The sequence below is a fragment of the Podarcis tiliguerta genome (assembly GCF_965153285.1).
Source record: "Podarcis tiliguerta genome assembly, chromosome: 9".
Taxonomy (NCBI): domain Eukaryota; kingdom Metazoa; phylum Chordata; class Lepidosauria; order Squamata; family Lacertidae; genus Podarcis; species Podarcis tiliguerta.
This window is the reverse complement of record NC_139542.1, coordinates 39,416,003-39,430,899: the sequence shown is the minus strand read 5'-3', so window position 1 is coordinate 39,430,899 and position 14,897 is coordinate 39,416,003. Positions and strand designations below refer to the sequence as shown.

Here is a 14,897-nt window from a genome sequence, read left to right as displayed (position 1 = left end):
TGGGCATGGGCTAGGGCCATGCCACGACCCCATCGGTGACCCGGGGGGGATGCTCTTAATTGATGTATATCATAGGGCTCCCCCTATCGGTGGTTGACCCTTGAAAGACTTCTTGCAAACAGGCAGGAGAGTCAGGATGTAGTCTGGCTTCACCTAAATGCCTAAGCCAAACCACTCACATCTGTAACCAATAAAGTGGTGGCCTAATTTATCCCATTAACCCAACATACTTGTGTCTGTGTGTTTATTTCTGAGGGGAACTGCGGTGTCCGGGGCCTCGCCAAGCAAGACTGTATACCATTCAGCCAGCCTAGGCCTGTAAATGGTAGTCTTTTCAGTCTCAGTACTAGAGCACTGTTCAAATTTTCATCATGATACTTTTGAAAATAAACAGCGTAATCCTAGACATACCTATTCAGGAAAGAAGTCCTATTGGGTTCAGCGAGACTTGGACCATAATAAGTATATATAGGATTGCAGACTAAGTCATGATGGAAAAAATATACATCTTATTTGAAAAACAATGAATTTGTGGGATCTATCAATAATAATGAAATAATTAATGGATTTTTATCCGTTGTGCTACTGCAGGTCAAGGCTACAGACAGAGATTCAGGGAATTTTGGGCATATTGAGTATTTTCTATATGATGGATTCCATAACTATGAAAAATCAAAAGCGTTCCAGATTGACCCGAGCAGCGGCCACATATGTGTCTCACAGGATATTGACAGGGAAGAAGACCCATCCACATATGATCTCCTGGTGAAAGCGGTAGATGGGGTAAGTTTCACACTTGGATAATTCCACTTTAGCAACCATTTGTTGTTTGTCAGGTGTGAAGGTAATACTCACTGTTTGTCACTACATCTGGTAACCTAGATCAGTTGTATTAATGCAGTCGTGTTAATAAACTATAAATCCCGGGCCGTGTTCTAACGATCAACTTAAAATATAGTTTAGTGAGCCATTGTTTATAAACCATAGCTTAGGGTTACATGTGAACCAGGCCACTTTCTGTGACTACATCTCGCAACAGGGAGTTCCCTAGGTCAGCTGTATTATATAAGGATTTACCTCAGTAGCAGTGAGTTCGTGGGACTTCTGCAGGGGATTTTGACAGGTGTGTGGGACAAACCTACTGTCATTTGTGTGACACCATAGAGACATAATAACATCAAGCGATCAACAGGTGGGCAGCTCTACACACCTTCCAAATTTGGCCCGCAACACTGATCTTGATAAGGATCTGATCTGTGGAGCCATTAAGTTTCACCCCTTATTCCTTAGTGTGGAGCAGTGGACAATTCATACAGTATTTATGGTTTAAACGTTTGGAGATAGACATACTTTTTCACAGGGTTTCTTTTTAAAGTTTGTGAAACCTTGTTAGACCTTGCAAAAGGACTTAATCACCCCCCGAGTTCCATTTAAGTACATTTATTTAAGCATTTAGCGGAGAGATTTAAAAACGGAAAGTTTCTTTTAAAAGAACATAAAACACATAATTAACTAGCTACATTTTCCTTATCAGGATAGCTAACATTTGGTTACTGACATTTCCAAGCAGCTTGCAATTGAGGGCAAATGGACACTTACCTTGTTTTTTGTAGAAACAGAGCCAGGCTTTGATTCTTCACTGATGGCATGAAAGCCAAAGAGAATCTGGCAATCTAGATTCTGGCAAGGTGTTTCTAGGGAGCGCAGTAGACTATAGACTAATAAACAGGAGGTGGGAATTCACACGCTGCAATCGGATAGGTTGAAGTGACCATGTGTCTTTAAGGTGTTTCCTACATTTTCGTTAATTAATAGTTTGCTGAGTCTTTGTGTGAGAGAAGTGGAGGGTAGTCCACAAACATTTGAATGTGGAATGAGGCTCTACTGGCTGTCAGTTCCTAGGCTTGAGGTATTAAAGAAGGAGGAAGGAGGTCGTTTTTCATTGCATTCACCCATTCTCCTGAAAACACATTTCTTTCTTTGGCATCGTTTTTCATCCCATTCCCAACTCCAAAAATCATCTGGAAAAGCAAACACCAAACACTTTGGACCAGCGATGTAAAGCACTGCATCTGACTAGTGTTGATGGGAAAGGTTTACAACTCCCAAGAATTAGGCTTTTAGCAGTAGTGGTCACTTCTTTTGGGAGAAAGGAAATAACATCGTTTTCCTTCTTCCTTCACGTGTTAAACAAACTTTTCTGTGAAGCCCAGCACCGAATATATTCATAGCATGCACAGACTCAAGTTGCCTTCATTGTACATTAATTCCCTTTATTTCTTCCCAGGCATTTCATGATGCTGTCTTGTAACTGCAGCATGACAATCTCGGTGCCAGCCTAAATAGACAATACAGCCATATGAGCTATTCTTGGGAGAAATGAAAGGCTCATTGAGAAATAATGTTGATGGATGCTTCAACTCCACAGCAATCACTGCTCAAGATGTGCAAACAATAAACAAAAGACCCAGTATAATTTTCTGGGTGATGTTGCTTTATACAGTAGATTTTGTATGAAGTCCTCTGCTTGAGTAGTAGGGCAGAGGTTCATGGTTGAGAGTAATGAGAAGCAGTTTCAACTCTTGTAGCAGAACCTCAATGCTAAGTTGTAGAAGAACTGCGTATCTGAGGATGGTAGAACTCTACTCTCTTACAGCAATTAGGCATCAATCCTAAACACTCCTGCAAGGCTGTTTAACATAGTCAGTCTTACTTCCAAGTTGACATCTGTAGGAGAAATGACACTTTGTGTATACAGTCATACCTCGGGTTAAATATGCTTCGAGTTGAGCACGTTCGAGTTGTGCTCCTCAGCAACCCGGAAGTAACAGAGCGCATTACTTCCGGGTTTCACCGCTTGCGCATGTGCAGACGCTCAAAATGACATCACGCGCATGCGCAGAAGCGGCGAAAAGCAATGCGTGCATGCGCAGACGTGCCGTCGCTAGTTACGTTTACCTCTAGATGCGAACGGGGCTCCGGAACGGATCCCGTTCATATCTAGAGGTACCACTGTATTGAAGAGTTTTGAAGCAGGAATGATGCAAGATCGTGGCAGAGTCAAAACATGATTGGTTGTCACCGTTCATGGCAGAGATGAAGTATCTACTGAATTGCGATAAGGGACATTCCCAAATAAGCAATGGTATAATTTATTGATTTTATGAGTGGCTGGCCGCTTAGCTTTGCAAACTTACAGTTAATTGATATTGAACTGCAAGTCTGCAAGTGGGAGAATCTCTGTCCATTCCCCATGTGGCAGGAAAATTGATTGGTGTGTCCTCCAAGTTCCTGCATTATAAATGTGGGTTCTAGCTGTACTTGCTCTGATCTTCGTATGGAGATGAGAGCTTTATGTCTGCTTGACACAGTGAAAGACTGAAGGAGACATATATATTTTCAGAATATATAATTTTTTTTTTTACTATAATGATGTTTTTTCTGCTTTTATTGTTCTTTGCCTACTGATAAACTGTAAAAATGAAAAAAAAATATATGTTAGGATCCTTTCAGTAAAGCAGCTACTAGTTCTGACTCTATCAAACAAAGGAAAAAGTAAATGAAATTTATAATTATTATCTGAACAAATTTAAATCTACCAGACATGATAAATTACTGGTTATCTAAGTTATACATAGTACTTGTTATGTTCCTAAAGTAACAAAGTGACCTTCAAACTGAAAGGGATGCAGAAAAATAATTTAAAAGTGTATATTTTCAATTCTTCCTTCCTTTGAATTTTGCCCGTGTGAAAACATGCCTCAGCTCTAGCTTCAAGCTGATGAAGAGGGTTGGTCTTTCCTTTGGCTCTGTGCTTCCAGAGAACTCCAAGTGCTTTGACACCACCAAGTCCCCCAGATCAGATGTGGGACTTCCTTTGACATAGCTGAAATAGTCCCCAGCCAGTTGATCTAGAAAGCACAGCATGATCAGAACTCAGAGTAACTTGAAATTAACAAGTGGTTATGATGGCTTCTTTAGTGACAAGATACATTAAAGTAAACAGCTGTATAATTTTTATACTGTTCAGTTACATTACATTGCTATCCAGAGGTCCTTTAAGTCTGTACACTTTCCCTTCGGCTATCTTGGGATTGGCTGAGCTCCAGCAAGGTGAAACAGGTCTAATTGCATTCATGCCTTCAGTGCTTTGTTATAACTGACGATTTGACTTGGCATTTGTTGTGATTCATTCAATAGGGTGGCCTGAGTGCTCAAGCTTTCGTCCGCATAGAGATAGAAGACATTAACGACAATCACCCTGTCTTCGACCCAGCGACTTACACGACAAGCATCAGCAGTCATACGCAGCCAGGAACAGAAATAATCAGTGTCGTTGCTACGGACAAGGATTCTGGAATATATGGAGTTGTGACTTACGAATTGCTGCCGGGCGACTTCTCTTCCCTGTTCACAGTGGATACATCTACAGGTATGATACAAGGTGCATGAGACCCACAATTTAAAATCATATTCTGCTGGTACAGATCAGGATAACTCCCAGAACACTGCGCAAAGGGAGGAGAGGGCTGATGGTTTTGCTGGGCAAGCTGAAATGGTCTCTGATGGGACCATATCGCTACATGGAATTCCACGCTTAGTGTTCGTATCCAATGATGTCTTTGGAATATACACTTTTTGTGAGAACAACCTACTCCGCACTACCCTCCCACTGAAGACAATGTCAGTATTTAACACTGCCTTAATTGACTATTTCAAATGACATAGAATGTATTTCAGTAGAATGCCTTTCATGAAGAGGAACCTAGACCGTGAAAACCTGGGCTTTAATAAATCTTGTTACAGTGCTTACTCTTCTGTTACTGCTGCTTTCTACAAGGCTTCCTTCCAGTTAAGTGTGCATAGGAGTGTGACTTTAGGCCTAAACCCAACGCAGAATTAGGTGTGCTTAATCTTGTCAGTTTCAGTGGGGTTAAGCAAGTTAAATTCTGTGTTGGATGAAGTCTGTCTTCAAGGTGCTGTCTCTCCTCACCCCACCATGTCCTATTGAACATTGTTTCTTCATCAAGTGAAAAATCATGTTCTCCCTATGCATTTATGCAGCATATAAATGGATTTTCCCTGGGTTTTGTGAGGAGACAGTTGGTCTGCTGAAATCGTAACATATGCTAAAGATGAGCTTGTGAAAGTACACACAGAATATGAAGAGTGCAGCCATGAATATGGCAAAGATATTTTGAGTGATTCCTTTGTTTATCTTTGTAGCTAATCTTCTCCAGTAAAGCATTTAACTTGCTTGGAAATTCCTGCATGTGGGTCATGACTGCTTCCATGTAACATGCAGCTTGTTGCTTGTTCCAGCTTGGATTTCTGAAATCATTTCAGAAGAGCTTGCTTCAGGACAGTTTTTGGTGTTTAAAGTGGTAAAACATTCTGGATATAAGGTATTATTTGTGGCCCATCATGGTTTACTTCAGTCGTAGTGGCTGGTATCATTGGCTCTGCTTAGCAAAGCAAACATTTGGTGTAGAAGACCTGTTCTGTCACAGGTTTTGACAAATGCAGCAGTAAAATAACATTGGATTGTGTGTTTTCTTTTTTTAATCCCAATTTGACTGTGAATGTGATTTTGTCTTACTCTTTATTACAGGAAGAATTAATCTATTTTAATTTCTAAACTGCACATGGCATTTTTATATGGTGTGTAACAAAGCAAAATCAATGCACACATGAAAGGGTTGACATGAGTAAAGACAGATTGTGAGATTGAAATCGTTTATTTTGGAACATTCTGAAACCACATCCTTTTGAAGAAAGCCTTCCTTAGTTTTTTGTCCAATCTGCATAAGTAATTGATAGCACATTGAGACCACTGAAAGTAAATGGGAGTAGGTTAATGCGTTTGGCTTTGACCTTTTGAGAACCAGTTGTTCAGTAACGGAAATCCTATTCGTGGTCTGAACTTAGCCACTAATGGATTCATGCCTCTGTTAAAAAGCACCACAGAATTTAACCTAAGTAAGATTGAGTGGAACTTTCAGGTATGGAGAATACTGGGAACAATTAGGGTTTAAAATGGCTCAGGGGGGAATTTGCAGTAGAAGTTTCTGGAACTAATCCAAAGCACTTTTGTGTATGAGAGTTATTCACTGAGTACTGGCTAGAACCTGACCCAGTAACTGAGCACCTTGGAGGATGGGGACTTGTTCTGATGATCCAATAGCTCGCCTAACTGACTGAGCAAATCACAGCTCAAAACCCTTCAGAAAATGTGTACTGCTACCCTTCTTTCTGCTAGCTTAGGATTCCTCAAGAATGATTTTGCGCTCTCTCTCTCTCTCAGTCCTTTCTCTAAGCATGGAGCAAATTATGGGACACTGCATTTGTATCGCTGAACAACAACAACAACAACAACATTTTATTATTTGTACTCCATCCATCTGGCTGGGTTGGCCCAGCCACTCTGTGCAACTTCCAACATATATCAAAACATAATAAAACACTACACATTAAAACAAGGTTTTCATCACCCTTATGGCTTTAGTATCTGTGTGTTTCCTCCATTTTGCAGTTTTCCTGAATCCAAGCACAGTTATACTAATATTAAGTATGTTAATATCAAATGTTAAGCAGTAAGAACAAATGTCGGTAGTTTCCAGATTGGCATCTCCTTTTCAAAAACCAGACTTCCTGTATAAATAGATGCCTTTGATGACTCTCTGGAAACTGCAGTTGCTTCAGAATACAGGTAGCCAAGTGAGACTGGTGATTAGGAACACATCTCACCAATGTTCAAAGAATTTCACTGGAGAGTGGTTTTCTTCCAAACACAATTCAGAGTTTTGGTGCCTACCTTTAAAGCTTCACGTGACTCAGGGCTCAGTTACCTGAAGAGCAGCTGCTTCCACAACAGCCTACCTGTGCATTAGGATCACTGGTATATTCTTCAGAAGCTGTCTGGAGGGCTCCTTCTGTCTAAATTAAGTGGGTTATGATTGGAGGAGAGCCTTCTCGGTGGTGGCACCCTGTTTGTGGAATTCCTTCCCCAGGAAGGCTCTCTTCCTTTTGCCATCAGGTAAAACTTTTTTTATGCTTTTGGCCTTTAAAAATGTGATTATTTTAATGGCTGTTTATGTTTTCAATATTTTGTTTTCTATCATTTAATTGTTATGCAATCTGCCCTGGAATGACAGCATACATTATTTTAAATAAATAAGTGAATACATAAAGTAGCCAGTTCAAGGAATGTTTCACATAGAGGCCAATGACTCCTGAGATAGGTGGAAGGAAAAGCATTTGACCTTTTGTATAGAAATTGCTGGGATTGATCAATACAGTGGTACCTTGAGTTACAAACGCCTCAGGTTACAAACTCTTCAGGTTTCAAACTCCGCTAACCTGGAAGAGTTACCTCGAGTTGAGAACTTTGCCCCAGGATGAGAACGGAAATCATGTGCTGGCGGCCCATTGGCAGCAAGAGGCCCCATTAGAGAAAGTATGCCTCTAGTTAAGAACAGTTTCAGGTTAAGAACGGACCTCCAGAACAAATTAAGTTCGTAACTAGAGGTACCACTGTATATCAATTACTACAAATGTGTGAGATGATTTAATATTTTGATGTACATATTCCATTCCTTTATTATTAAATTTGGACATCATGCCAAACCATGATATGAGCTTCCAAGTATAGAGGCTTAGTACCACTTGTCTACTTTAAATTTGTGTCTACACAGCACTCCAACCACTTGACTCAGTAGCCTACAGAGTTGGAACATTGTCTGTATATAGGAATAACAAAAGTGTTTTTGTTGAGTCAGGCTATTGGTCCATCTATCTAGCCCAGTATTGTCTAGTCAGGCAGCAGCTCCTCAGCGTCTCAGAGACATTTCCCATCACTTGTTACCTGCGCCTTTTAGTAGGAATGCCAGGGATTGAACCCAGTACATTTGGTGTACAGTGGTACCTTGGGTTACAGACGCTTCAGGTTACAGACGCTTAAGGTTACAGATTCCACTAACCCAGAAATAGTACCTCGAGTTAAGAACTTTGTTTTAGGATGAGAACAGAAATCGTGCAGCAGTGGTGCTGTGGCAGCAGCGGGAGGCCCTATTAGCTAAAGTGGTACCTCAGGTTAAGAACGGTTTCAGTTTAAGAACGGACCTCCAGAACAAATTAAGTTCTTAACCCAAGGTACCACTATACAAAGCATCTACATGATCGCTAATCTGTGGATCCCCTTGGTCTGCCAGTTCAGACATCAGTCAAACTATAGTTAACACAAACCATAATTTACCAACTGAGAACTCCTATTTATGGTGTGCAAACCAATATGCTAATAGGTAGATGAGCTTCCTTAACCATGAGTTTGGCTTGTTGTCTGAACGGAACTATCTTACTGGGTTGTGTCTGCCATAAGAAAGAGAGGTAAAGCAGGATTTTTGTAACATTCAAGAACACAAAAAGCTTCTGTTCTGTATTCTTTGTCCAGGCTTTTTCTATGTGTTGCTGTGGTTACCATCAGGAAAAGCGGCCTTAGTCAATCCAGTGCATAAGGTCGTAAAGGTAACAGGCAGCAAAAATCCAGTAAACCAAGATAAGCTGCCCTTCCGGTGATGTACAACATAAAATATACAATCAGTAATTAAAGCATTAATAAATTGCAACGCTAAAAAACAGTACACCAACGCAGCATAATAACAGAACTGGATTAAAGGCTTTGTGCATCGCTGACTCATGTTTCTCAAGAGACTGAAGTTTTTGTACTTAATTCTTAGTTCATAGATCAGACAAATAGGCAGGTTGGAGAAAAATTCATTCTGAATAGGTCACTGGAAATGAGCATTGACCTGCCTGAGTGTTAAGTTGCTTCAGCTGCCAGATTTGAAGGTGAGTTTGGGTGACGAACTGTGCATACCTTTTTAGCCATCTGCCTGCTGTCTGAGTTGGCTGTCAAATCGTATTAGTTGGAAGCCATCTGGGTATAGTTAATCTATATTTTTCCTCTTAATAGCTTATTTTTTCAAAAACACACACACAACCCCCCCCCCCAACTACACTCAGTGTAGGTTTGCTCTACTGCAGGTGATTACTAATTGAAAGAGCCTAGAAATCCGGAAAATTATACCTTTAAATGGTTAGAAGTAAACCAGTCCATTTGAATGATCTACTTCATTCTACCTGCTGCTGTTGACTACTAACAAATGCATACTTCACACATGCTTTAGTTACCTGTAGTTAAAGAGCTGTGTATCAGAAATGTTAAATAAATTGCCAGAACAAGCAAGTCAACCAATTAGAAGCTGCAGGCAGATGGCCACTGTTTTGCACCATGCAGCTGATTGAAAGCAAATCCTGAATGCCCAGAATGCAATGCTGCATGATGCAGGGTGGTGGGCAGAGCAGGCACAGATGAATTTGAGGTTTGCAGTAAGTTTGGTTTCCAGCCAGCCACAGGGCTGCTGGCCAGAGGATGCTGTAAATTAGTTTCTTCTGGAACAGCAAGAATGGTAAAAATGAATCAAAGTTCTACGCAAGGGGTGGGGATCTGGTGGGTGGGCTGGATCGCTAATCTGCCTTCCCTGTGAGCCAGCTGAGAGTCTCACCCACCAGTCAAGCACCTGAAGAATCTTCCCCAGTTATGGCTTGGGTGTACCTCATAGTTTATTCTTGGTTTCTGTACCAGGAAGGAACTGATGAGTTGCCTGCTCAGAACTAAGGTGATCTGTGCCCTTCATTGTATTAATTGCTGGTGGCAAAGTAGAAGCCATCTGTCAGCTTGCCTCATGCTGGGAAATGTGGGCTGTGGTTTCTGCATTTACTCAAAGGTCAGGTTACCAGTACTTAACTTAGTATAGCAATCAGCATGTTACTTACCTGGAGGTAAGCGGATTTGTATCCAGGTAAATGCAAGCCTATGCCTAACAAAGGCTACAGGTAATTCCGTTGATTCGCTCTAATCCACCCTACAGTTTGAACCAGAAAGAAGCACATCGGGGGCTGTGCATGTACCATAGGGTAAAATCTCATTTTCTGTGCAGCAGGTGCTGCAAAAATAATAATATATGCACTGAGAGTAATCCTATTATTAGTATAGGGTTTCTCTGATTACTTGCAGCTGAATATGAAATATAAGTTTCCCATTCTGAGTGAAAGATCTATGTAGATCTTGTTTAACAGATCTAATTCCTTCAAGATTATACACTCAAGAAAACCCCTCACCTTCAAACATCCTCATGAACAAGACAGATGTGCTCAGTAGTACCAATGTGCAAATGGAGCTATTTATATGCCACAGCTTTCTCCTTACCTTCAGAATGGAAGTTGTTCTGCTACTGAAGTGAATGTGGAAGTCTCAGTAGAGCAGGGTGTGCCACGCTTTGGTTCATGGGCCACCAGTGGTCTGTGAGCTTCATTGAGGTGGTTCACTGTCTGTGGATTTGTAGTTGAAGATGGGAGACAGCACATCCATTGCATTCAATAGACTGATTTTAGTTGCTCATATTATCTATTTTATTGTATTGCTGTTTGAATTCCATGGAGTACAATGAAATGCAATATATAAGAAATAAAAGAAGCAATACAAATACAATAAAAAAACCATACAGCATCTGACGCAGCACGTTACTATTGTTGCTGCAACAGGCAGAAAAATAGTTAAGTGCTCCACCAAGATGCTCAGCAATTTTCAAGTGGTCGATGGGGTGGGGAGAGGGGAACCTTAGGAACCAGGGCAGCAGAAGATCTCTGAGATTCCCTTATAAAATGAGTGGCAGAAGCAGCAAAGGCTGTAGGTGTTGAGGTCACATCTTGGCAGGAGCAAGAGAGCCATTGGGCACACCTGCGCCTTAGCTGACATGCCTCTTCCATGGTTTAGTAGACTAGATGCAGAATGACACAAATACACTAGCAGTATGTGTACTGTAGTGTCCACTACAGTTTTGGATGGTGCACTAGGTGAAAGAATCAATTGAAGCCAAACTGGGTAGTATTACCTACTGGTTGGGGGTACCATATTGGGGGTGGGATGTTATCCTCAAAGTGCAAAGTCCCTCTTCAGCTTACCTTCCCTTTGTTGCACATGCCGCTCAGGGGTTTTTCTGCTACTCTCCAAGGCATGGAAAAGCAAAGGTAGCCGTGTTTTTTTACTCCATCTCTGCTGAATTACTGCAGTGTTTTTTCATGCTGGGTAAACAATATTTGCTGTTTTCTGTGTTTGCTATAAAACACACACACACACACACACACTTAAAGTGATCAAGAGGCAGTTTGTTTTTGTAGTGGTCTGGCAGTGTAAAATGGAAATTTTGTGAACTGCACCTTTTGGTTGTCTGTAAGTATTTATCTGCTTCATCTGTTTTCCATTCTCCTCCTTAACGCTTTATCCCAAATTAGTCATTCAGCTGATTAAACAATTCTACATTGTTAAGTCAGATCTTGTTATTCACCATTCTTCCTACTCCTGTCTGAAATGCTGGAACTGCTGTCAGTCAGTATAGAAAATACTGATGGTCTGACTGCATGAGGCATATGAAGTGGTCTTGATCTCCAGCGAGTACATATAGGGTGGCTTCCTCCTCCTCCTCCTCCTCCTCCTCTTCTTCATTACACCTGATCCTTCATGGAATTTCCATGCCTTCTATTGCCCTACATTCTCTGTTGAAAAGCTGTGCTTTGCTATTGGAGAGAAGCACTTGTGAGCATCTTGCCTCCTTGAGTTGCACTAAACTTTAATAAATGAAGTCATTGGTCCTGTGCCTCAGTCTATAACAGATGAGAATTAAAGGTAATAGGTTGGTTCCAGAAGTGCCCTTTCAGATGTTGAAGGCATCTCCCACTCATGGATGGGCTGCTTGCGCAAGTAGAGCCTAGCTGAAATATGTTCTTCCCTTGCACATTCCCTTGCACAGACAGAAGTGTGAGAACTTGCCTATTCTAGCACAGGGTGAACTCGAACCGCCAACCTTCTGATCGGCAAGCCCAAGAGGCTCAGTGGTTTAGACTACAGCACCACCCTTGTCCCATGGATAGGGTATTGGAAAATGGAGGAAGTGGATTTAAATCACTGCTCACATATCCAAAATGGAAATAATGGCAAGGCTTCTTTGGAAGGGCAAAGAAGCTGAAGGCTGCATTGCAGATTCTTTTATGGTTAGGAGGCTTGGAAGAATCTGGACAATTGTTAAAGACATGAGCAAGTAGGCAGAGCTAGATTTGATTGCCTTCTTCTAGGCCAGGATGGAGAACCATTTTCAGTGGGTTGGGCAAGAGGCAAAAGTGTGCAGAACAGTGAATGTAAAATTTACTCTGTAGGCTTGTTTCTACATTCAAACACCCCACTCTATCCTGATGCTTGAACTCAGGAACCATTGTGCGAAATTTGGTCATACTATCCCAAGAGGTGTCCAAATCCACAGCAAACAGAAACTGTGTTCCAAAATATATAAATGATATAGGTGAACTTTCGTTTTTCTACTCTTGCAGTAGTGCTGTTGACACATTTTTATTTTTAAGTACACATCAGTTCTGTGGCTAACACTTCTGAACTTCAGAAATGACAGGGAGAGATAATTTTCTTGTCCCATTTGCTCACCTTTTCTTCTTCTTTACAGGAATTGTCTACCTGATAGCATCTCTCAGTAACGTGGAACATACCAGTGTGCTGTTGGCTGTTTCTGCCCGGGATGGAGGTGGCCTTGGTTCCACTGTTAATGCAGTTGTGACTGTGAAGATCCTGCAGACAGCTGTGGCTCCTGCTGTTTTTGAGAGATCACGTTACACTTTTTCCATCCCCGAAGATGCCCCTGAAGGGAGTGCCGTCGGAACAGTGAAAGCAAGGGAGCCCTTGAGTAAGTGGCCTTGGAAGACATTCAGACAGATTCCAGCGCCCCCTGATTTGTTACAGGCTACAGACATATGCAGCCAATATTGTGTTAAATGTTATTTTTATTCTTTCAGTGGAGAAAAGTACACAACTAAATGTGAAACTAGGTTTTGAATTAGTGTAATAGTAAGAAACTAATGGGACACCAGTGGCTCTGTGGGTTAAACCACAGAGCCTAGGGCTTGCCGATCAGAAGGTTGGCAGTTCGAATCCCCGCGACGGGGTGAGCTCCCATTGCTTGGTCCCTGCTCCTGCCAACCTAGCAGTTTGAAAGCACATCAAAGTGCAAGTAGATAAATAGGTACCACTCTGGCGGGAAGGTAAACAGCATTTCTATGCACTGCTCTGGTTCACCAGAAGCGGCTTAGTCATGCTGGCCACATGACCCAGAAGCTGTATGCCGGCTTCCTCGTCCAATAAAGCAAGATGAGCGCCGCAACCCCAGAGTTGGCCATGACTGGACCTAATGGTCAGGGGTCCCTTTACCTTTAAGAAACTAGTGCATTTTCCCACATTTGAGTGTTTCCTTGTGGTTTCTTGGGAACCGATATTAAAAGAGATATAAACAAACACATATACATACATACATACAGTATGTTTAAAAAATAAGTACTCCCATTATAACAGTTAAACTTTACAAGGTACACTGGGCTCATTGATTGTTTCCTCACCCGCACACATGGAGAGTCATGCAGCCATATCAAGGTAGGATATTGCTAGGTCGAGATGGGGAGGCTCACAGGCCCCCTTCCTCCATGCTTCCTAATGCGCTGTCATGCTGTATGTGTGCATGGTTTAGGAGAGGAGGGGAGGAGGCTTTATTGGAATCCTCAGTGTGTGAGCTCTGTAACTAGCATGCAAAATGTGCCCTATGTGTGTATTCCTTAATGGACTAGGAGAAATTGTGGTAGTGAAAAATGAGTATTGTTTATATGTAGGCAAAGTTGCTTGAAACAATTAGTGTTCAAATACTAGTGGTTGGCACTGTGGTCTAAACCACAGAGCCTAGGGTAGGGCTTGCCAATCAGAAGGTCGGCGGTTCGAATCCCTGCAACGGGATGAGCTCCTGTTGCTCAGTCCCTGCTCCTGCCAACCTAGCAGTTTGAAAGCACGTCACAGTGCAAGTAGATAAATAGGTACCGCTCCGGCAGGAAGGTAAACGGTGTTTCCGTGCACTGCTCTGGTTCACCAGAAGTGACTTAGTCATGCTGGCCACATGACCCGGAAGCTGTATGCTGGCTCCCTCGGCCAATAAAGCAAGATGAGCACTACTACCCCAGAGTCATTCTCAACTGGACCTAACAGTCAGGGGACCCTTTACCTTTTATGGCATATATGACAATTGGGGGAAATGAGTCTGAATGTTTAAAGGAATTTCTGTCACAAAACAGCTGCAGTCACACGTAAAACTAAGCTGCAGTTCGTTCAGTAAACAATAAGTTGCCTCACAGATGAGCACACAAAACCATGCCTTGCTTTTCCAAAGCTCAGTTAGTTTTCTTTCTGTTCCTGCCTCATGTCTTTGTGGCTTGGCAATCAACTGGACCAGGGTGTCCAAACAAACCATGATGAAGCAAGGCTGTTTTCCAACAAAACACGAAACTATAGTTAAAAAATTCCATGGTTGATAAGCCAAAAAAACAAACCGTGGGTTTGTGCTATGGTTTAATGCCAGAAAACAAACCATGGTTAGTCTGCTGGGCTGGGTTAACACTTTCGAACAAACCTAAATCAGACTCCCCAATCTGGAACCTTCCCGATGCTTTGGACTATAACTACTATTATCACAGGCCAGCATGACTAGTGGTCAGGGTTGATGGGAGTTGTAGTCTAAAACACCAGGTTGGCAAAGACTGAGCTGATAAACGGCGGCTTAGTGTTATGTTCAAACAAGCCTGTTAAAACTGAATTGAAGAGTTGAGCTGAAATAGCAGCTTTTAGCAATAAATTTGTGGGTATTTAAGGTGCCATGGGATTCCTGTTCTTTTTTAAGCAGCTTGAACATATATATATTGAGAAGCACAGTGAGAGACTAAAGATGCATCTGTGGCTTCAC

General features: G+C 41.8%; 1 protein-coding gene across 1 annotated transcript in view; it reads left to right on the top strand.

The window, feature by feature from the left end:
* DCHS2 (dachsous cadherin-related 2) overlaps positions 1 to 14,897 on the top strand; it is a 108,296-nt gene that overhangs the window by 52,661 nt on the left and 40,738 nt on the right. The window contains exons 2-4 of the mRNA XM_083456970.1: positions 592 to 783; positions 4,201 to 4,432; positions 12,570 to 12,806. Coding sequence (XP_083313096.1) covers positions 592 to 783; positions 4,201 to 4,432; positions 12,570 to 12,806 — 661 coding nt within the window. The remainder of the gene's footprint in view (positions 1 to 591; positions 784 to 4,200; positions 4,433 to 12,569; positions 12,807 to 14,897) is intronic.